Source organism: Panicum virgatum, chromosome 9N (genome assembly GCF_016808335.1).
Source record: "Panicum virgatum strain AP13 chromosome 9N, P.virgatum_v5, whole genome shotgun sequence".
Lineage (NCBI taxonomy): Eukaryota > Viridiplantae > Streptophyta > Magnoliopsida > Poales > Poaceae > Panicum > Panicum virgatum.
In genome coordinates this window covers 55,622,443-55,644,315 of record NC_053153.1, presented here as the reverse complement: position 1 = coordinate 55,644,315, position 21,873 = coordinate 55,622,443, and the positions used below count along the sequence as shown (strand labels likewise).

The 21,873-nt window shown below is 48.6% G+C and overlaps 2 protein-coding genes across 4 annotated transcripts; both read right to left on the bottom strand.

Annotated features, from left to right (window-relative positions):
* Positions 1 to 15,450: 15,450 nt before the first annotated feature.
* Positions 15,451 to 19,222, bottom strand: LOC120690325. Of its 3 annotated transcripts, XR_005681710.1 has the most exons (3): positions 17,551 to 19,222; positions 16,461 to 16,555; positions 15,771 to 15,852 (listed from the first exon to the last, which is right to left on the bottom strand). XR_005681710.1 is itself a non-coding variant. In XM_039972946.1 (2 exons), exon 1 carries the CDS (start codon positions 18,650 to 18,652, stop codon positions 17,573 to 17,575), a length of 1,080 nt encoding a protein of 359 aa, XP_039828880.1. In that variant the 5' UTR covers positions 18,653 to 19,222; the 3' UTR covers positions 15,451 to 16,555; positions 17,551 to 17,572. The 3 variants fall into 3 exon arrangements, 2 of the variants coding, with proteins under 2 accessions (XP_039828880.1, XP_039828882.1); XM_039972946.1 differs by having other exon boundaries at positions 15,451 to 16,555; XM_039972948.1 differs by lacking the exon at positions 16,461 to 16,555 and having other exon boundaries at positions 15,451 to 15,852.
* A 1,206-nt stretch (positions 19,223 to 20,428) lies between these two features.
* On the bottom strand, positions 20,429 to 21,054 carry LOC120690326 (histone H4). Its single transcript, XM_039972949.1, has 2 exons — positions 20,529 to 21,054; positions 20,429 to 20,495 (listed from the first exon to the last, which is right to left on the bottom strand). The coding sequence occupies exon 1, from the start codon at positions 20,944 to 20,946 to the stop codon at positions 20,635 to 20,637; it is 312 nt and encodes a 103-aa protein (XP_039828883.1). The 5' UTR covers positions 20,947 to 21,054; the 3' UTR covers positions 20,429 to 20,495; positions 20,529 to 20,634.
* Positions 21,055 to 21,873: the final 819 nt, after the last annotated feature.

Below are 21,873 nucleotides of genomic sequence, written 5' to 3'. Positions count from 1 at the left end.
CATGTATTGATGTTGAGAAACATATATTGATGTTGAGGAACATAAGAGGATATATGGTGTACCTATTTTTTTGGATTTATAAATACAGGACTAATACAGGATTATCTCGGCCAAAAAGGGAATCCCGCAAATATAGACGAGATACGCCTCTTCCCGCTTCCCGTTCCATTTTCGTATTTTTCTGTAAATACGAAACGAACGTGATAAATATAGAAATACGAGCGGAACGTTTCAAAGGTGTGGCCGGTAGGATGACAATTCAAGAGTTTGACATGATTCATCACTTTTGTTTCTCTCTGCATATGTTATTGAGAAATGGTGGAATGGCCTATCATGATTAAGTATAATATGAGCAACAAAGTTTCAGCCGTAACGTCTATCATATCATGATTTATGAGTTAAAATTGTCCTTTCGTCCATCCTATGAGATATATTGTGCTAAATTATAGTATAGGTCTTGCTTGGGTGCAAAGTACTTTTTTTACTTTTAGAAAATTACTATAATTTTGTAAAAAATTCAGTTTGGAGAAGCGGTTGAGTGTTTGGATGCTACAAACTTTGTAGTGCAGTCTCTTGGAGCTTTTAATACTCCGCCAATGGTTTTTCAAAAAAAAACTCCACCCATACGACCATACCTCTTTTTTTTCTAAACTGTACTTCAAAAATTACAGTTCTTGATAGTACGGTTTCTTAAATATCCATTTCTTGATACTACGATTTCTTAAAACAATATCCAATTGGCACTAAGTTTCTACCAACAACTAGTCAAATTAATGTATGGTTAGTTCTCAAATAGTTGTATTATAAATTTAAATTCCAAAGTATCCTTGTGCTAATCTACACAAGTATTTGCCTGGAAATTGATTCACAATGGCTTAGCCACCCAGGCAAACAAAAAATCAAGGCGAATGGAGCACCTAAGCAATTGTCTTCTCTGTGGTGATGATCGAGAAGACTGCTACCATGTGGTCATGCAATGCCCTCATGCAGTGAACCTACACGCAGCTATGAGATTGAGATGGTGCCTCCCAGCTGAGCGAGAACTGAAGTTTACTGGACAAGAATGGCTACTTGGGATTGTTGACACACAACCCGTGGAGCAGGTTGCATGCCTCCTCTTAATCTTCTGGCGAGCCTGGTTCATACGCAACGAGCTCACACACTCGAATAAGAAATTATCACTTGAAGGGTCAGTTTCCTTCCTGGAAAACTACTGGGAGACATTGTGTGGCATTCGACAGTAGGACCCTCCTGACGATAAAGGCAAGAAGCCAGTTGGCTCTATGCCGAGAACTATTGAGGAGTTGGGGAGCATGGTGCCTACGAGATGGTCAGCCCCTAGTAAGGGGTGGATTAAAATTAATGTGGATGTTGCTTTCAAGAAAAATGGGGATGCTAGCTTGGGAGTGGTTATCCGGGATGATGCTGGAAAAGTTGTGCTATCAGCTTGGCGTGTGGTGGCCAATGCTTCAAATGCAGAAGAGGTAGAGATCTTGGCGTGCAAGGAAGGTTTGACTCTTGCTGTGGAGTGGACTCCCTGTCAGACAACTCTAGAGTCAGATTGCTCGTCGGCGATTAAATACTTATCCGATTTGGGTGAACAAAGAACACCTTCAGCCTTCGTTATCAGAGAAGCAAAGAAACTGGCGAGTACACTTCCTGGGATAGTATTTAAGCATGTAAGGAGAGAGCAGAATTACGTAGCGCATGAATTAGCACAACTTGCTAGTAGGTTGTTCCATAGTGCAGTGTGGCGCAATCGCTATCCAGTTTGTGTTGAGCCTTTAGTTGTTCAAGATTGTAACTCTGCCTTGAGTAATTTATAAAGCTCTCTCTTTACCCGCAAAAAAAAAATCTACACAAGTAGCTATACTGTGGAATTACTAAACAAAATTTCAATTATAACTACTGTGCGACTGCTCTGGTTATGGACTCATAATCTACTCTTGTCTTGATGACTTTTCGTTTCATAATGCACCTGAGATAAACGGACGTCAGGCACATCCTCGATCCAACCGTGCTACTGATGAAGTCTATTACCAAATTGTAGTAATCAAACCGACCAAAAATAGAGCGCGACATAACGTCATTTGCACCTGCAATGAAGAGTTCTTTTTAGGACACAAGCTATGAAGAGGTTGACTAGAACTATACAGAGAACAGCCGCATTCAGAGACAGGCCCAGAATCCAGGAGGTGGGTATTCAAAATTTCAAAAGGTGTAGCCCAAATTTGGTAAATTATAATGATAATTTTTTAAGAAATATCAAATTTATCACTAGTCAGCTCACCTTGTGCTCAGACTTGATTTGGCTCAAGCCAGCTTCTGCTTGCTCGTCCATGCCCCATAGGGCACGAACTACTGGAGCGGCGGAGCTGTGGAGGCCCTGTCACCGTGGCGAAGCAATAGTGCCGCACCCTGGCCACACAGCCCACACCGTGCATGCTCGAGCCTTGCGGCCTTGCCTAGCTATGGCGCCAGCCTGGACGCTGCCCCTACTGCCATCCGTCTCCACGGCCGATGAGCCCCTATCTCCATTTGTCCGTTTGGCCTCGTTGCTCGCTCGTTGCCGAGATCGCTGATTTGAGGAGCTAGGGTTGCGGTCTTGCAGCCGGGGATTGGAAACCGAGGGACCGAAGGGGCGCACGGGCGCTTGGCCTAGCGGTCAAGCTGGCTCACTGGCTACTTGACCGCTACTAACTGCTAATGGGCCTGTGGGCCATCGGGTGGGAGAGGGGTGGGACGTGGGCTGAGCATGAAGCAGAAACTAGTTTGAAAACTTGTTATGTTGTGTAATATTCATATTTTGCTTCATATACATATGATACACTAGATGGTATTCAGTTGAATACCCTTGGTATAATATAGGCCTGCCCCTGCCGCATTTGACCTCACACGCTAAATATCGGGACTCTCGAGTCTTCTTTCCCATTGCTACAGTACCCAGCAGCGACTCAAGGGCGATTTCTCATCTCCGCCGATTTGACCGCTAGTCACCTCTTGCGCCCTCGCCGGTGTTGAAGGAGGAGGGGAATCGAACGAATCAGCGATGGATCAGCCTTCCCGGTGGCGGCGGTGAGATGTGCACGGCGTCGGCGGTGGTGTCAGACCCGGGGCAGCGGGACTACTTATAGGCATAGAATGTTCTAGAGTAAGGGATAACTCATGGATGTACCTTACCTCTCTTGTAACTACCCGAATAGGCGTAAAACTAGCTGCAGTATAAAGGAAACTACCCGATTGTGTTGTAGTAGGACTCCAACTATACTCGGCTAGGATTTTCCATGTAAACTTGTCCCCCCCCCCCGATATATAAGAGCGGATATGGACCCCCTCAAAACATCATCAACACCTAAGGCAATACAAACAACCACACAGGACGTAGGATATTACGCAACTCGCGGCCCAAACCAGTCAAAATCTTTGTGTTCCTTGTACCATCGAGTTCCAGAGCAGTCGATTCCTACCTACAAACTTTACTGCTAAGGGTATCCCTAAGCAAGCTTGGCGGTAAACACCGACAACTAGCGCGTCAGGTAGGGGATTCGGCGAGTTCATCGGCGAATTCGATGGCCGGATCTTGCGACGCCAACAATGTGCCCAAGGGCACAACTCTCGTTTTCAGTTTCTGGGCCTGTACAGCTGACGGATCGGGCCGCTTCTCCAGCCACCTTGTCACGCCCAACTCGCCTAAATCGAAAACCATCTTCCAATCCACCGACGTCTGCGAGACCGCAGATCTCGACGGAAAACGAGATCTACTCGAGCTCAGTTCAGATACTACAGGAAACGTGTCAACTCCAACTCGAATTCATGAGTCAGTCGAGTCCGAGACAAACTCTGATTCTGAAAAATTTCACCTTTCCGAAACCCTCAGAAAATACATGGCTTATCTCAAGTCAATTAAACACCCCAAAATCGTCAACCATAAACTACTCGATGGAGTAGATAGGGTCTCACGATCAATAGAGGGATGCATCAAGCTTGCACAATCTACTCTTAGCTCATCTAAAACACAGCAGAACCCAGAAGCATTAAACCCACCACAGGAACGGTCGGGCGATATACTCTCAGGGATCGATCGAGTAGATTCTACGCTCGTCGACTGCATTAAGATGGCTGAAAGCACTTTGCAAAACAAGAAGCAGAATTCGGGAGGAGGAATCTGCAGGAGATCTAGAAAGACAAACCCCCGGCTTGCTCGGATGGGACCGTCTTCCTCCAGGAAACCTCAGAACCCTTCACTGAAAACTGCTCACAGCTGGATTCCTAAATCAACTGACACCCCCGATTCCTTATTCGATCGGGATTTCGATCAGTTCATGAACAGTCTCAACAACGTTGAACCATTCGATGACCTTGAAGACTGGTCAAACAATGTCGACTTGTTCATGGATGCCATGGACCATCCACCCCAGAATGCTGATGCCCTCTGGGAACTGGCCAAACTTAAAATGGAAAAATCCAAAGCTCCTGAACAACTTGGCAAGTCGATATTCGACAAACCCTGGATTAAAGAGCCAGAAGGATTGACCCCCACACAATCATGGCTATATTGGATGAACGAGAACGCCCTCCGTGTGATGGGCATCCCGCTTCTCGCTCACCCAAAGCACACATATTCCAAAATCGGTGGCCTAACCGATTCTGACTCCGATTACTCTTACGACTCAGAGGACGAATTGGATAACCTAATCCAGTACAGCAAGAAAGTCGAATCTAACTCGACTAAGAATTCCAAGTCCGATCAGGACTCCCTTCCAAACTTGGTCATATATGCAACATCGCAAGGATGGACAGTACGCTCGAAGGAGACACAAGATCCTAAGGCTTTGAGCTCCCAGCCGACAGATCTTCCCTTTCAGCAGAGCATCCCGCTAGACCCGTCTTCAAGCAAACAAGATCAAGAAATTCAAAATCTTTGTCGTGAAATCCTCATGGTTCACATCTCTGAAGTCCATCAACCAGAGGATGACTCCGCGGAGCGTCTCAATCTCGACGACTACAATTCTGATGACTTTGACGAGTATCTTTCCGATAACATGGAAACTACTCCCCCCACGGTCACAGAAGTCCAAGCTACTATCAAGCAAGACCGCATGTACATCCTCCAGCAGTAACAGTTATTGTTCAATTGGAAGAGCAGCATGCAGCAGAAGATCTCTACGAGCGTCGTCGCCTGCTTAACCAGAAAAGGGCATTCAGGCGCCAGCGCCTCGCTAACCGCCAGCAAGAACAGCAAGGCGACAACTACGACTACTCCAACAGCGACCTCCGCAATGTGATCAACATTGGTCGTGACACACGCAACGTCACCATCTCAAGGAGAAAGGAGCGTGAGGAAATAGAGGCATACAACCCTTCTTCCAACTACCGCATCCCGGCACATGCTTCTGCATCCTTCAAGAAATGCAAGCCAGCAAGTACCCTTCCCCAGGGTAAACCTCGCACTAAACACCATGGAGAAACATCTCTCGGCGGAGACAGGATCAACAAAACGCTCCTACACAAGTGCTTCATGCACCCAAAGAGCTCTCACATGATCTTCGAGTGCAACTCACTCCGCAAGGCCCTTGGGGTGCACCAGTAAAAGAAACTTTACCTAAAATCTAGTCGACTCCCATGCCGATTAGTTTACCCCCGAATACTTTTTCAATTATGTAAACCATTACTCGCGTCTATGGGCAAGGGGTAGATCTCAAGAGTCAGAGTCTGTCATTTTACAATTGCTGTAATCTCGACAAGTTTTCAATAAAAGTTGATTCCCTCATAAATCGACTACTTTGCTCTCACTCATCTGATCTACACCCCATCACTAATAATACTTTGAAAGCTCTGCTCGATACTAGAGCGGCAATCGAGTAGTTTCCTATGGTTTACCTTGAGTATTCTTACGACAGTTTCATCTTGGGTAACCCGACGGGGTTCATCCTAACAAATCTGTCCTAAGAGTTACTCTAGTCCTTGGTTAGGACACCCTACTCGCTGGCTCGAGTAGGTTTTGGATATTCTTATGACGGTTTCGTCTTGGGTAACCCGACGGGGTTCATCCTAACAGATCTGTCCTAAGAGGTGCTCCAGTCCTTGGTTAGGACACCCTACTCGCTGGCTTGAGTAGGTTTTGGATATTCTTACGACGGTTTCATCTTAGGTAACCCGACGGGGTTCACCCTAACAGATCTGTCCTAAGAGTTACTCCAGTCCTTGGTTAGGACACCCTACTCGCTGGCTCGAGTAGGTTTTGGATATTCTTACGATGGTTTCATCTTGGGTAATCTGACGGGGTTCATCCTAACAAATCTGTCCTAAGAGTTACTCCAGTCCTTGGTTAGGACACCCTACTCGCTGGCTCGAGTAGGTTTTGGATATTCTTATGACGGTTTCGTCTTGGGTAACCTGACGGGGTTCATCCTAACAGATCTGTCCTAAGAGTTACTCCAGTCCTTGGTTAGGACACCCTACTCGCTGGCTCGAGTGGGTTTTGGATATTCTTACGACGGTTTCATCTTGGGTAACCCGACGGGGTTCATCCAAACAGATCTGTTCTAAGAATTACTCCAGTCCTTGGTTAGGACACCCTACTCGCTGGCTCGAGTAGGTTTTTGGATATTCTTATGACGGTTTCATCTTGGGTAACTCGACGGGGTTCATCCTAACGGATCTATCTTAGAAATTACTCCAGTCCTTGGGTAGGACACCTTACTCGCCTCGCTCGAGTAAGCCCGGGATATTTCTAAAATATTTTTGTCTTGGGTAACTTGACGGAGTTCATCCTAACAGGCTTATTTTGGGACATTCTACTCACTGGTTCGAGTAGTTTGTGGATATTTTCATAAAAAGTTTTTCCCACTTGGGTGACCAGATGAGGTCTATCCTAACCGGTCCACTTTGAAAACTATCCCAGAATCCAAGGAGCCTAATTTAAGCTCCAGATTCTCTAAAGTACTCGATATCAATCTCCCGCTTGCTCGAACTACTGAAGATGTTACAACAAGGACCCGCTGCCCTGTGTGCCTATTCAGGTTTCTTCCCCATGATAGGGTCGCCAAAGTTCATAAGGTGTTCCATTTTCTCCTCGTACTTAGAGTAGTTGTCGAGAGATCCCTCGACTGCTTGGACAACCAAACTCACAGGAGCATTGCTCTAAAACAAAAACATCTCTTCTCAAAAGAAATGTCCGATTGGCTACGGCCCATATATTGATTTAGCAAAGTGCTTTTCCCACTTGGTTAATCCCGCGGGATTCAATCCTAACCGGTCAGCACAAGAGTTCTGATTAGAACCACATCACTCGACTCTACTCGAGAATACTCTGCCTCTTGAGGCCATTATGGATACAACTCTTTGTACCCACTATCAAGAGTGAGTAGGCGCGATGCCGACAGAACTCATGCCTTTCGAGTATCATTACTCGACATATAAAAGGATTGCACAATCCTTCCATAAAACAAGTACTCAACATTACACAAATTTAAACATTTGTACATAGTACTTTTGGATCACACACCAAACAATTTTACGAACAGTTCAAGGAGATCCGGACTTGTTCAAGGTCTCCACTATCTTGTCCGCTACGGCGGAGGTCTCTTGCAAATACTGATTGAATTGATCATCAGTGCAATCAGCTTTCGCGCCTTGCCCAAGCAGATCAAGTGGAGTACGTGGCCAGTAGGACTTTACCAACCCGAGTACATGTCCCACGTACTGTCTGGTGGTTGCGGAGACATTACCTTTCAAAGCTTTCGGGTACTTTACGAAGCCTCCCCGCCAACTTGAGCGTTCGTCTTCATTCCCCTCTGGGATCTCCACAAGTCCTGCCACGTCTTGAGCAGCATCCTTCACATCTCTAAGCTCTTCGAGCTCCTGCGACATCAAGTCCCGGGATTCTGACAAGGTTTTTGAGCTGTTGAAGAATTGTTGCCATCTCTTGATCAGAATCCGCCTTGATCTTTTCGAGCTTCTCGATTTCATCTACGTTTCGATACATAAGAATCTTTAGATCCAGTACTAAGCTTTCCTCAATCTTTAATGATTTTGAGCAAGCTGTGTACTCGATTAAAAGAAAAGCTTATAAACACCAGGCAGAACAATCCAGTCGACTGCATCATATATGCTAAAGACTAACCTTTTTTTGGCCTGGGAGAGTTTTTTGATCTTCTCGTGAAGGGCAGCCTTCTCGGACGAGAGCTTTTTCACCTACTCTCTCAGAGCATTTAGCTCTGAATTGTCCCGGGGCTGACTACTCCTCTGCTCTAACACCTCCTGCAAAAAAGTAAAAACAAGAGGATCAGTATACACTACTCGATCTAGTAAAACAAGTACTCGATATATTCGACTACTTACCCCCAACAGCTTGTAAGCAAGCATCACCTTTTCTTGAGGCAGGGCACTTCCCGATGAGACCTGAGAAGTAGTCGCCCGCACCTCGGAGACTGCTTTTTGTGGCACATCTTCGACTCTTCCCACAGTATTCCCTAGATTTTGGGAATCTAGAGGAAAAACCAATCAAAATCAAACGAAGAGAAAACAAAGGGAAAGCTCTCTATCAGTACAAGGCATTATAAGTTTACCTGTAGGGGCATCCTCAGGAAGCTTCTTGCCTCCTCCCTCTTTTGGAAGCTTCTCGCTTCCATCACCCTCTGGGAGTCTTTCATCGCTCCTCTCAGCATCAGGGAGTGGAGAATTCAGAAGCATGGAATTCGCCAACTCCTCCGCCTCATGAGCATCCATCTCTGGAGTGCTCGGAAACTTCTCCACTGATGACTTGGGGGCTGAATCATCTTCAGTTTCCCCACTAGCCTCCAGGAGTGCATTACTAAAAAGACAAGTCAGTTACAATGTACTCGATACAAAGACAACCCTGCAATTACAAGTTTTGAGGAACTTACGTAGGTGCCCTTGTCAAGGCAAGCTTCTTTGCGCCGAATTTAGGGGGCGGCCTAACGATCATGGCCTTGCCACCCGAACTTCCGGCGTTACCTATATTGGAACTGCTCGCCTGTCGAGTAGTAACAGTTCCCTTTGACGGGTCCATTGTGGTAGAAGGGACGGTTTGTCCCACCACAGCATCATCCCCAGATGTTGTAGTCTGTGGCATCTTAGCCACCGGACTTAAAAAGCAAAGGTTCTGAATAAGAACGAGCAAATTGACAAACTTGGCAAAAGCACTCGATTGTGACCAACTAACTACTCACCTGTCATTGGTAGTTTGCGAGGAGCTACGACCCTTCCTCGCAACCGATTGAGTACCCTTGGGATGTCCTAATTGGGTATCTTCACTCGGGCTGGCACTGTGCTCTCTGCCATCATCCCCAGCTGTTTCTCCAGCCTCTGCATCAGCAGTTTCGTCGTCAGAACTAAAGCCTCCAATTTCTGAAGAATCTTTAGAACCAGGCAAAAGCTCGGCATGAGCACTGGGAACAAGGTGGGATGGGTGAAATATGCCTGGCAGAGGAGGACTGCTCCTATATACATTTACATCATCCTGCAAAAGGATCAAAAGTTGTTAGATATATTGTATCTACAAACTACAAGTACTCGAATTGACTACTTATCACTTACCTCCTTTGGAGGATTCAATACCGAAAACGTGTCGAGAAGATGAGGCACGTGTTCCATCTTCTCGAACAGTCGCTGCACTCGATGTAGAGCTTCTCCGTTGGAGATCTCTTTTTCCGAGCATCACGACAGATCATTTTTCCCTTGATACTCGAAGCCAAAAGTTACTTGAGCTTGGAGAGGCTGGATTCTATGCTTCATCCAATGAAAGGCCACAGCCTCTCCGCTTATTCCTCTTTGCTTTAAACTTGCAATCTTTTCCAACAATTCTAGAATTTGGCTTGTATCAAAAGGCTTCTTCAGCCATTCAGCTCTGTTGACGGGGGACCAGCTAGCATGGGTGGAAGACTATTTCCATGATTTTCGACATAAAACCATTTTGGTTTCCAGTCGACTACTTTCTGTGACAACTTGTAAGGGATATAAACCCTATCCATCCTCTGCCTCAGCTGAATCCCTGCTCCACCAACTACATCTAGTCTAGTCGAACTAGTCTGGGGCTTAAGATGAAAAAAAAGGCGGAAGAGTTTAAAATGAGGCTCGATGCCCAGAAAAGCTTCGCACAAATGTACGAAGACAGAAATATGAACAAAAGAGTTTGGGGTAAGATGATGAAGCTGGATCCCGTAATAGTACAGGAGCCCAAAAAAGAAATTGGAGTAAGGAAGACCCAACCCTCGCTCAAAATAGGGAAGAAATCCAACAATCTCACCCGTATTTTCATATGGACAGGCGTCACCTAGTGCGGGACGCTATTGGATTACGGATTTCAAAGGCAAAAAACCCTATTTAACAAGGGATTCTAGGTCAGATTCTGAACTCTTACTAGATTCCCATCCTTCCTCACGGGATGGCTCCGCAACTACGCCCTTCCCCTTGCTCGACTTCTTCGGGGCCATTCGAAAATCCACAGATCGCTTCACGCTCATACACTGGCTAAAATCCTAATGGATTTAGGAGCAAGGGAAAGCAAGGAAATTTTAGATCTGGAAAGCTTGAGGCTAAGAGCAAGAACAGATCTAAACAGTAAAACAAGAATGGCGGTCGGTGGGGTAAAAACCTAGTTACCATTCTATTTTATAGTGGCGGTGGCAACACGGTAAATACCCAGATGGCTAACAGTCAGTTACCAATTCTGGAAATTTTCTGAGACATTTCTTTTTTCTAAGATTACATTCTGGAAAAAGAAAACACTCATATCCCTTAAAAACTAATCGACACATCTTCCTTCTTCTGGGATTACATTCCAAAATAAAGGAAAAGTACTCGACACAGTACAACTACTCGATATTACAACTCAAGTACTTCTTTCCTAAATAACTTTATAGCGACTCGGACTGGCATGCACACCTCCTGGATCTCTTGGAGCTTCTAGTCGAGGCCTATTGCAGCTAGATTGGCCCGAGGCCGTGACAAAGTACAAACTTGTTATTCCATCAAGGGAATAATGATACTCGTATTCTGGGAGAAAAGTTTCAAGAGTTTGGGGGTAGATTACAGTAATCGGCTCGCAAGATCTCTTGTAGCATCTTACAAAGGAATTTCTCCTTCTCCCCGAATACATTGTGACAAGATTAAGTCGCCTTACCAGAGATGTCAGTTCTTGGGCACCTAAAAACAGGCAACCCCAAGGATGAGACACAACAAGACGCAACCCATCGACAGAAAACCTCCCTCATTGGAATATGCAAGGACATCATGTTCAGAATGGATCCGATGAGAGCATTGGGGTTGCAGGATGAGGTAGCAGGGACTTTTCTTGTCACTCGCAAGTTCTCTTCTAGCATCTTTTGCTGGAAAGGACTACACAAATCTCAGGAGGGCGAGAGTAAGAACACCAAATGCAAGCCATAGCTTCAGAATACTTGTGCTTCTGGCAAAGGCCTCTCACCTACCTTTTATAGCCGCAAGGGGTCTTACTGGAGGACAACCCGTGATGCTATAGTGGCAGCATTCACGGTTGCAATAATACAGATTCTCCATACAGTACAGTCCCATGTGAGCGTACAGTAAAGAGATATACATCCCGGGTTTTTTTCTGAGGATATTTCGGGTGCAATCAGTGTGGCATATCCAATTGAATCATTTTTTTTGGGATTTTATCCGAAAAAAGGGTCTTTTTGGATATCGGATCTGATTAAACCTGCAGATATTCTGAAGAATAAAATCGGATGCCACGTCTTATATTCTTAATTCCAAATTTTTGCTCGGGGGCTTCCCGCAGAATAAGGGATTTTGATTTAAGGCTCGGGGGCTGCGAGATATGTGCATCAGAGATTTATTTTTTAAATTTTTTTTGGAAAATAATGAAGGAAAAAGACTGAAGTGACCCTCAGCCTGATTCTGCGATTCAACCTAAGGCTCGAGGGCTACTCAATATGGAGCGCGAGTACTTCGCGCACTATATATGATCAAGATTTCGGGGTTTGAGCACCTCACAGCCTCGAAGCAACCGGAAGTACTTGGAGGACTACTCGACGTATCTGAAGGAAGGCCCAGAAGCAACCAGAAGGACGTTCTGACTACTTGAAGTACTCGAAGATGCCCGGCCAAGTACTCGACACCTGCAGGACTCGGCTACGAAGAGCTCAGGGGCTTGTCAGACCCGGGGTAGCGGGACTGCTTATAGGCATAGAATATTCTAGAGTAAGGGATATCTCATGGATGTACCTTACATCTCTTATAACTACCCGAATAGGCATAGAACTAGCTGCAGTAAAAATGAAACTATCCAATTGTGTTATAGTAGGACTCCAACTGTCCTCGGCTAGGACTTTCCATGTAACCCTGTCCCCCCAATATATAAGGGCGGACAGGGACCCTTTCAAAATATCATCAACACCTAAGGCAATACAAACAACCACACAGAACGTAGGATATTACGCAACTCGTGACCCGAATCTGTCTAAATCTTTGTGATCCTTATACCATCGAGTTTCAGAGCAGTCGATCCCTACCTACAAACCTTACTGCTAAGGGTATCCCTGAGCAGGCTTGGCGATAAACACCGACAGGTGGTGCTGGCAAAGGTGTTGGCATCCCCGATGGTGTCATTGCCGGTGACTCATGGAGGTTAGTAATAATAATTGCTTCCATGGTGGTTTCACTCCATGGGAAGCTCAATAGGTCCTGCTGGTGACTTTTATATCACCGGGTAGGGTTAGATGTTCCTCTTAACTTCTCCAGCGATGGTAGCGGCGACGGGGTCGTCTCCAATGTGGATCGAAAAAGGATAGGTCTCCTCCAAGTGGATTTGGGTGTTGGCATCTTCGGAGGCGCGAGCTTCGGTCCTTCTGTGAGGTCTGCTCCTCCCGGTGGCGTAGGGTTAGGGCTGCCGGTGGAGAGGTTTGCCTACCAACTCACTGAGAAGCCAGGTTGGATTGAGTCCCACCTTCCATGGTGGTTTTGTTTCCCCTCAGGTTCGTCGTCGTCCGGTGGTCTGGGGGCTCCGGTTCTTGTGATGTCAGATTCCTCAGTATTCAACCATGCATTCCAGTCGAGTCGCTCATCACTTACAAAGCAAGTCGGGCTCGACATGGCAACAAAAAAGTTGTGTTGCTTCGTCGGAGAGAAGGTCGGCTTCAAGCACTGTGCTCCACCGCTAGTGGCAAGGAAGACCAAGAGTTTACAAGAACCGAGTTGTAATTGTCTTTGGCCTTGTTTGGGGGAGCTGGAGCTTTTCCAAAAGCTCATATTTGCAGAAGCTCCACATGCTGGTCCGAGTAGCTGCTTTTCAGAGAAGCTTGTCGTTCTGTTTGGCATAGATTGTTGTGTTCAGCTTCTCAGGGAAGGGGCCAACGCGGAGGGGCGGCAGCGCCGTCGGGCTGCGCGGAGGGGAGGAGTTGTACGTCGTCGGCGTGGAGGGGAGGAGCTACGGCGGCCGGCATGGAGGGGAGGGGCGGCGGCGTTGTCAGGCCCCGCGGAGGGGAGGAGTGCCGTCAGGACGCGCGGCGTGGAGGGGAAGGACGGTGGCGGCGGCCGGCGTGGAGGGGAGGAGCTGCAGCGGCCAGCGTGGAGGGGAGGGGCGGCGGCATTGTCGGGCCGCGCGGAGGGGAGGAACGCTGTCAGGACGCGCGACGTGGAGGGAAGGGGCGGCGGCGGCGGCCGGCGCGGATGGGAAGAGTTGCGGCGGCCGGCGTGGAGGGGAGGGGCGGCGGCGTTGTCGGGCCGTGCGGAGGGGAGAAGCGCCGTCAGGCCGCGCGGCGTGGAGGGGAGTGGCGGCGGCGGCGGCCGGCGCGGAGATGTGGGCAGGGGATAGGAGGCGTCGGTCCGAGCAAAAGATTGGGAAGCTGGTCCTCTCCATCTTCTTCGCTTGTAGTGTAAAAGAGGCTTTTAGAGCTTTTCGCTGGTTGGAGAATCTACCCCGTTTGGGGTAGATTGTAACTTTTGGAGTTTTCTGTAGAAACAAAAGCTCCCAAAAACTTAAACAAACAAGGCCTTTATGTTCAAGGGTGTTCTTGTAACTTTTGGGAACCGAGTTGTAATTGTCTTTATGTTCATGGGTGTTCTTATAACTTTTGGGCTGTAACCACCAACATCTTTATGTGAAATATAAGCCCGGTTTCTAAAAAAGAGAGAGAACAGGCGCATTTGCTTCTGGTTCTTTTCTCTTGCAAAATGCCTTGAAAAAGAAAATCACTTGCCAAATAGCTTACAGACATTGAACCTTTGAGTGCTCGTGGACACCACGTTTCTTCACGTGGAGAAACATTTGATTACAAAAACATATCAGTGGACTCGTTTCAGTCCCCAAAATAGCCAGCAATACGACAGGACTAGATAATAACACTGATACTCTAACCGTGTTTGGTTGAATGGTAGGGTCCAACCCGGATGGGTTGCACCCCTTTTTCTGATGTTTGGATGGAGGTTGGAAGGGGTTGGGTCCGACCCGGAGGGAATATTCGGCTCAGATCCGGTTCGGACTTGTCCGCCAAAATCGAGCGGACGAGTCCAACCCCGTTCCCTCCGTCTGGGTTCCGTGACGGGCCGACGACTGGGCGACGGCCACGGCGACGGCGAAGGCGACGGGCGGAGGAGGCCGGGGCGGGCCGCGGCGGCAAGCAGAGGAGGCGGGGCCGGCCGCGGCGGCAGGCGGAGGAGGCCGGGCCGGCCACCCGGCGCCCTCCCGGAGCGAGCAAAGGCCAAGGCGGAGCTCTCCCGCGGAGGCTCGCGCCCGCGGCGGAGCTCGACCGGAGGCTCGCGCCCGCGGCCAGGGAGGGGAGGGAGAAGGGGGGGAGCAGGGGCCGTGGAGGAAGGAGGCCGCGGCGGCGGAGCTCGCCCGCGGAGGCTCGCGCCCGCGGCGGAGCTCGACCGGAGGCTCGCGCCCCCGGCCAGGGAGGGGAGGGAGAAGGGGGGAGGAAGGAGGGCCGCGGCCGTGGAGGAAGGAGGGCCGCGAGCGCCGCGTCCGCCCGACCGGAGGTCGCGCGCGGCGGCCATGGCGACCTCGAGCGCGGCAGCGGCGACCTCAAGTGCGGTGGCAGGGAGGTCCGGCGGGGCGGGGAAGTGGCGGCGGCGGTGCGCGGGCCGCCCTCGGCCTCGGCGGGAGGAGGTTCGGCGGCCGGGGCGCGCGTCGCCCTCGGCGGTGGCGGGGGCGAGGAGGTCGGGCAGCCGGGGGCGCGGGGCGGTGGTGTCGGGAGCGGAGCGGGTAGGAAGAAGAAAGGAGATGGAGAGAGAGGAGACCGACATGTGGGGCCCACTAACGGCCCACTAACAGAATGAATGTTGCCATCCAACTCGTACTCCCAATTCACTCAACCAAAGAATGGATGGGTTGGCTCCATCCCCAAAATCAGACCTACAACCAAACAATGGATGGGTTGGCTCCGTCCCCAAAATGACGGTTGGATCCAACCCAACCCACTCATTCCGCAACCAAACACACGGTAACGGATTCGTTTCAGAGAAATCCAATATCATACACAGTATGATAAAAAGTTCGCCGAGCCTTCACTGTTACAGCTTGGAGTTCGTCGAAGCAAGCGGAACTGCGGAAGCACCGGCGCACCGCACAGACGCGCCCGCACCGCTGCCAACCCAACCGACGCAGAGACATTTTTCCCCCATCCTGACGGCCTCGGAACACGATACACTTGCGCCGGCTCCGGTTGCAGTTGCACCTGCAGCCGCAGGAGAGAGAGAGAGAGAGAGAGAGAGAGAGAGAGAGAGAGAGAGAGAGAGAGAGAGAGAGAGAGAGAGAGAGCACTGGGTGCCCGTAGTCTTCCATCCTGAAACAACACGAGCTAATGCGTGCCCAGCATGCACATGGTCACACGAATTTCTTACATCAAAATCCTGCAAGTGGATTTAGACCAATCAGCGTAAACCACAATTAGAGATCAAACACCAGAAAGTGTGAAGCAGCCATGAAAAGTACACTACTGTTCATCTTCCATCATGGTGAGTCTTGGAAACATTAGAACTACCTCTAAGTGTCTTTCTTCAACTTATTGCTTTCCCTTTTCTCGATTTAGTATAGAACTAACAGTATATGTAGTGTCATAACCCCATCTGTAGCAAAGTCGGAAGGGGCTTGATCTACTCAAGAACAAACTGTACCACATTATCACAGACACAACTTAGGGCTCCATATGATGTATGGGGAAAACGAACCATGGATCAACAATCCAAACAGAAAGTAAACAATGCTCGCTAAAGAAGCATGGCATATTTCAGCACTTGCTTGAAGCAGCATAACTATGACGTTATCTGATTACCATATGGTTTTATATGCCTAATATAGGACAAATAATGCCTTCAGAAACATATTGATTACCTATACCAACTGAAAGGCTGAGCAAAGTGAGTCAAACAAGTCAATGAAATTACTGAGTCAGATTGCTAACAGAATTATATAATGCAGAAATAGCTCGTAAAAAAAATGCAAAATACCAATTAAGTACCTTCTCGATGAACCATTGCAACAAGGACTAGGGCACATTGGGTTTTTTCTGCAGTACTTTCTCAAGCAATGAAGGATGGATGAATTGTGGAGAATCTGCTTCAATTATTTACAGATTCCAGTAACACTAGTTTGCAGCTTACAAAATGAGAACACTAAATATTGGAATAAAGCAAAAAAGAGAAAGCAAGGTTCACAATACAATGCAATGAGCTCCAAATGTCTACAGCTCATTGTAAGACATTTTTTGATTCATTGAAAACCTAGTTTTGTCTAGGAGGCATTTAAGGATCTCATCTGAAGCTAATTACAGATAAGTAAAGGTATGCAATGGAGACCAGAGGCTAACTGAAGAAAAATAACTACATCTTCGTTCATCTGAACAGCAGTGACACATTATAATAGCACTAACTAATTCTTAGTTCTTGTAGAACAGGAGGATTATAGTGACACGTCGCTGTAGTATTAAGCATTTCTAGAACCATCAGTTGCACTCTTGGCATAACCTTTACATACAGTATGGTTGCCGCAACACTCTGTTTGACAACCATTCAGCATGCAGCATAGTCATAGGCTTAGAGACAGGAACAACACAAATCTTAGAACTAGTGATGAAAGGTATTTGGCTATATTAAGATGGAATGGTACAGCTAGAGTCCAATTGATCTCAAATTTGACATGTACGGATAGATCATTTATCAAAATTGGTTCAACTCAATGGTTCCAAGCTGGGAGCATCATTGCGAGATTCAGAGAGGTTTTTGAATTTACCACAACGAAGACAGAAAACACATCCTATTGCCAAACTGGAAAGGTAAATATTTCTTAGCGTCCCACAATCTACATGTCAGAATCACCATCTCAGTTATTTCCCAACAAAAAGTATGCAGTACAACCAGCTCAGTTTGCCATTCAGCAAATAACAGTGTGGTTCTAAGATGTTCCTATTTTACAATCTAAGGTTGAGTGATCCAAGGGTGACTTCTGGCAAGCAACGAAAACATTGAAGGAATCAAAGAACCTTCCTAGTTCACAACAATTTAGTTACCCTGTACTGTTACGGATCAAAAAAACAGGGGGTGGGGACAAACCTGGTCAAGAACCCCCACCCACTCAAATCCTTTGTTGTGACTCAATCACCAATGCATTGAGCACGATATGCAACACAGCGTCATACACCTCGCCATCATAATGCATTCCATCAGCCGTGCATTGCTGCCCGCACCCCTGTGTGAGCTTCCCCACATCAAGCAATAGGAATGGGCCGCCATCACCACGAACAAGACCCCTCTGATCGACCTCGAGGTCATAGGCGCGTAGCATGGTGCCATTCATGTGTGCCCTCTTGGCGTCTGTGTTGAGCATGTGGTTCACTAGGTGCGGCAGGCCGAGCCAGAACATATGCGGCGGCGGCACTGGTAGCGGCGAGCGCAGCGACTTGGCGGCACCCGCGACGGACGCCAGCGCGTCGCCGTAGCTCGTGGCGTCCGTGACGTGAAGCATGTGCCAGAGCCCGGATCCGAGGACGAGCACGTCAGGGACGCGCGGCGCGAGGCGCAAATCCTCGCGGAGCAGCCGCGTGAGGTTGCTCTCGAAGGGCGCCCAGACGAAGTCCACGGAGATGCCCTGAGCCGGCACCGCGGCGCGGTAGTCGCTGTGGCGGCGGAATAGCTCCGATTCAGCGGCCGCCGCCGCGGCCGGGTCGAGCAGTAGGCGCAGCAGCGCAAGCACGAGCAACCGCGCCTGCGAGTCCCCGGCCACCATCACCCAGGACCCGTTGAGCAGCAGCGACGCGTCGTCACGCGACAGCCGCGCGAACCCGCAGGCGGACGCCAGCGAGGGCGGCCACGACCACGTCCGCGCCGTCCCACCTCCCAAGCCTTTAGCGGCGGCGGCGGCGGAGGAGGCGTCAGACCACGACACGCGGTGCAGGAACGGTACGCAGGAGGATCCGGAGGAGACGGCGGCGGCGGACGCGGCGCCAGAGCCGGGGAGGAAGAAGGAGGTGGCGAGGATGTGGGGCACGGAGGGGAGGTAGGGGGAGAGGTGGACCCCGACGGCGAACGAGACGAAGAGCGCGCCGGAGAAGAAGAGCACCTTGTTTCGGCTGAGGTGCCACCCCGCCAGCCCCATGGGCACGAACAGTACGACGCACGCCGCGACCACGCCCGCCTGCGCCGCGGCCGAAACCATCGACCGGCCCGACCGGGCGACCGCCTGCGCCTCAACCCCGTGAGCGCGCGCGCGAGCGGCGAGGCGCCACCAGATCTGGGCCGCGGCGGGGCGGGATCGCGGGCCGCACGGGATTGCGCAGGCAGCCGGCGGGCGGGTGGGCGGCGTGGAGTGGAAGTGAGGGAGGTTAGAGGAGCGCCGCGGCCGCGTCGCTCGGTGGGTTGGTGGGGTTGAGGACGGAGATCGGGGCGGGTCGGCGAGAAGGGAACAGTGGAACGGCAGAGCAGGTGGGGAGGGGACGGGAGGGCGCACCGGCGCCTCGCCGCTTTGGGGCCGTCGGCGTCGGTGCGGGGGACGGGGCCCGGGGGCGTGGCGCGCCGGCGTGGATGCGGGGTCGGGTTAGTTGGTCCCGGCTTGTGTTGGTGCCTGAAAGGTTATCATTCCATTTATGGACTTTGAGATTATCATTTCCATGTATGCAGTTTGTTCCTGCTGTCTCCATCCTAAAAAATATTATTTTAAATTACAGTTAAATCTATCTTATTAAAAATATACAAAGAAGGTAAGGTTATGGATAGCGATGAAAACGGACGGAAAAATCTCATTTCTACTTTCGTTTCTATAATTTTTTTTGCGGAAACGGGATCGAGTTCGGAAAATACGGGTATAGAAACAGGATCAGGTTACGCAGAAGTACGGAATCGAACCAATACGAATGTTGAGCCGAAAAGAATAACGCGATCAAATATTCTCAAGTATACATTAACAAAGTCACAAAATAATATACAGAAGTTATTAGTCCAATATTCACTAGTATGCCATGTGTTAACATGTTAACATGCATACTTAATGATTGGTATATTTTTAAACATATCAATTTTTAGACATATCTTATGTAGATTAAAAATGGGATGAAAAACAAAATAAATACGGATCAATTCCATGTAAAAACGGGATTCCTCATAAACAAACGGAGAAACTTCATTTCTACTTCCATAAATACGAAAACAGAATCCCACGAATATGGAAACGGACGGACAAAAATAGAAAACGGAACGGGTCGGAACAGAAATATTTCAGTCCGTTTTCAACGCTAGTTATGGAGCCAAGTAAATTTCTTATGTAGACATTACTTTTCTGATTTTAATATATCTGCATTTTGCAGAGCAATTAAATTTCTTAGGTAGATGTTATTTTTCTTATTCTAATATATTTGCATCTTTTGACAATGGTGAGAACCAAAATAAATGATGATTTAAATCACAAGTGTTATAGTTCATTAGAAATAATATGTTCATTTTTCCTCCTACTAATGAGTCTCAAATTTTGTAAATGAATAAATTATTTTGGAATGAAGGGAGCAATTCTCAACCGGATCTCGAAGCTGGTGTTTTTCCTCAAAACTTAATTAGTGATCAGAGTACCAAAAAGTTTTTCCTCAAAACTTTTTCACGGTTGAACCAAACACGGCCATTAAACCACTCAGCGCGATCGCCCCCCACCAACGCAGCCCACATATTGAACCAAACAACTCACCGCTCGGTGCTTGATGGTGCCGTAGTGCTCCCGCGTCTACCACTAGCTCTACCAAATGCTCCGTCCAATTGCGCTGACCACTAGCACTGCAGCGATTTTGATCACCTTTCGACTGCTATCCAAGCTAGATAAATAAAACACCAAATCGTGTCAATAGCAGTTAAAACTCATCAACGGAGGTTTCAAATTTCCAAGAAACATAACCGGACAAGCAATCAGGACAGGAGCAGAGCCATGGCCAATTCGGGACGAGGGACGAAGAACACGAATCATACCTCAGAACATCCATTCATTCAATTGATAGGCTACCATACTTCACCATTACAACCATAAACACCAACTATTAAGTTAACACCACAACGCAGCTAGGCACAGGACAGAACCCAGCACATCAACTTCTCTAACCCATCAGGAACCCCAGCTTGCGCCTGCACGCGACACACAGGACGCGGGCGGGAGCCAGGGGCTCAGCCGCCGAAGCCGTAGAGGGTGCGGCCCTGGCGCTTGAGTGCGTAGACGACGTCCATGGCGGTGACGGTCTTGCGGCGGGCGTGCTCCGTGTAGGTCACGGCGTCGCGGATGACGTTCTCGAGGAAGATCTTGAGCACGCCGCGGGTCTCCTCGTAGATCAGCCCGGAGATGCGCTTCACGCCGCCCCTCCTCGCCAGCCTCCGGATCGCCGGCTTCGTGATGCCCTGGATGTTGTCGCGGAGCACCTTCCGATGGCGCTTCGCGCCGCCCTTGCCCAGGCCCTTGCCTCCCTTGCCGCGGCCCGACATGGCTGCTGCTGCGACGACGACCTAGAGCTTGCCCGAGGCGCGGAGGATTCGAGGGATTTGGGAGGAGGAAGATTTGGGGATTTTTTTGCGAGATGGGATTTGGGAGTGATGGGAGCGGGATTTTATAGGAGGCGGGGAAAGGGGACCGATCCGTGGAAAGGTGGTGGGCTGGACGCCGATTGGGTGAGTAGCCGGAGCGCGGATCGTTGGCGTGGCTGCGCGGACGGCGAGATGCTGGTCGATCCGTGGGAGGTGGTACCGCACCGTTGGATGGAAAGAACAGGCGCTGATTGGTTTGGAAGGAGAACCACGGATCGATGACGTGGCGAGTTGTTATGGCGCCCTTGCTTTGTCGAGTGGGCTTTCACAGCAAGTGTGCCTGGATGGGTCGTTCGCGAGCATAGTGTAAAAAGGCCCACGTCGCAAAGACACAAGCCGTACCGCGTTACTAGATGGTTTTATCTTTTAGCTCAAAAAAACAACTACTAGATGGTTTAATCTCACTTGTCTCCCAAAGATTACAAACTTGCACTATCTGTATTCTTGTATAAGTTGTGCTCTAATTTACCTAATCTGACACGATATTCGAGTCAAGATAATAATACATTGTAATAATAACACCATTTTATATTGACATATTGTAATAATAACACTATTTTTCGTTTGGTACGAAAAAATATAATAAAGATATAAATGCTAATAGTTACTAAATGTTAACACTCAACTTAAACTTCTTCAAACATATAATTAATTCAGCTCTACCATCTCGCGAGTTCGCACAGAGCAGGTCCCATCGCACCAGGCAAGTTGCGTTAAAAGAAGCGGTTAGCCTAGCAAGAATCCAAGATGCTGCTTATTAGAATCCTCGTTTTTGCATCCCAGAATCGACCAGTCTTTGCGATCAACGGCCATATACCCATACATATC

Excerpts from the sequence above, each read along its gene's own strand:
- LOC120690325 (XM_039972946.1), bottom strand. The coding sequence starts at position 18,652 with ATGGTTTCGGCCGCGGCGCAGGCGGGCGTGGTCGCGGCGTGCGTCGTA.
- LOC120690326 (XM_039972949.1), bottom strand. The coding sequence starts at position 20,946 with ATGTCGGGCCGCGGCAAGGGAGGCAAGGGCCTGGGCAAGGGCGGCGCG.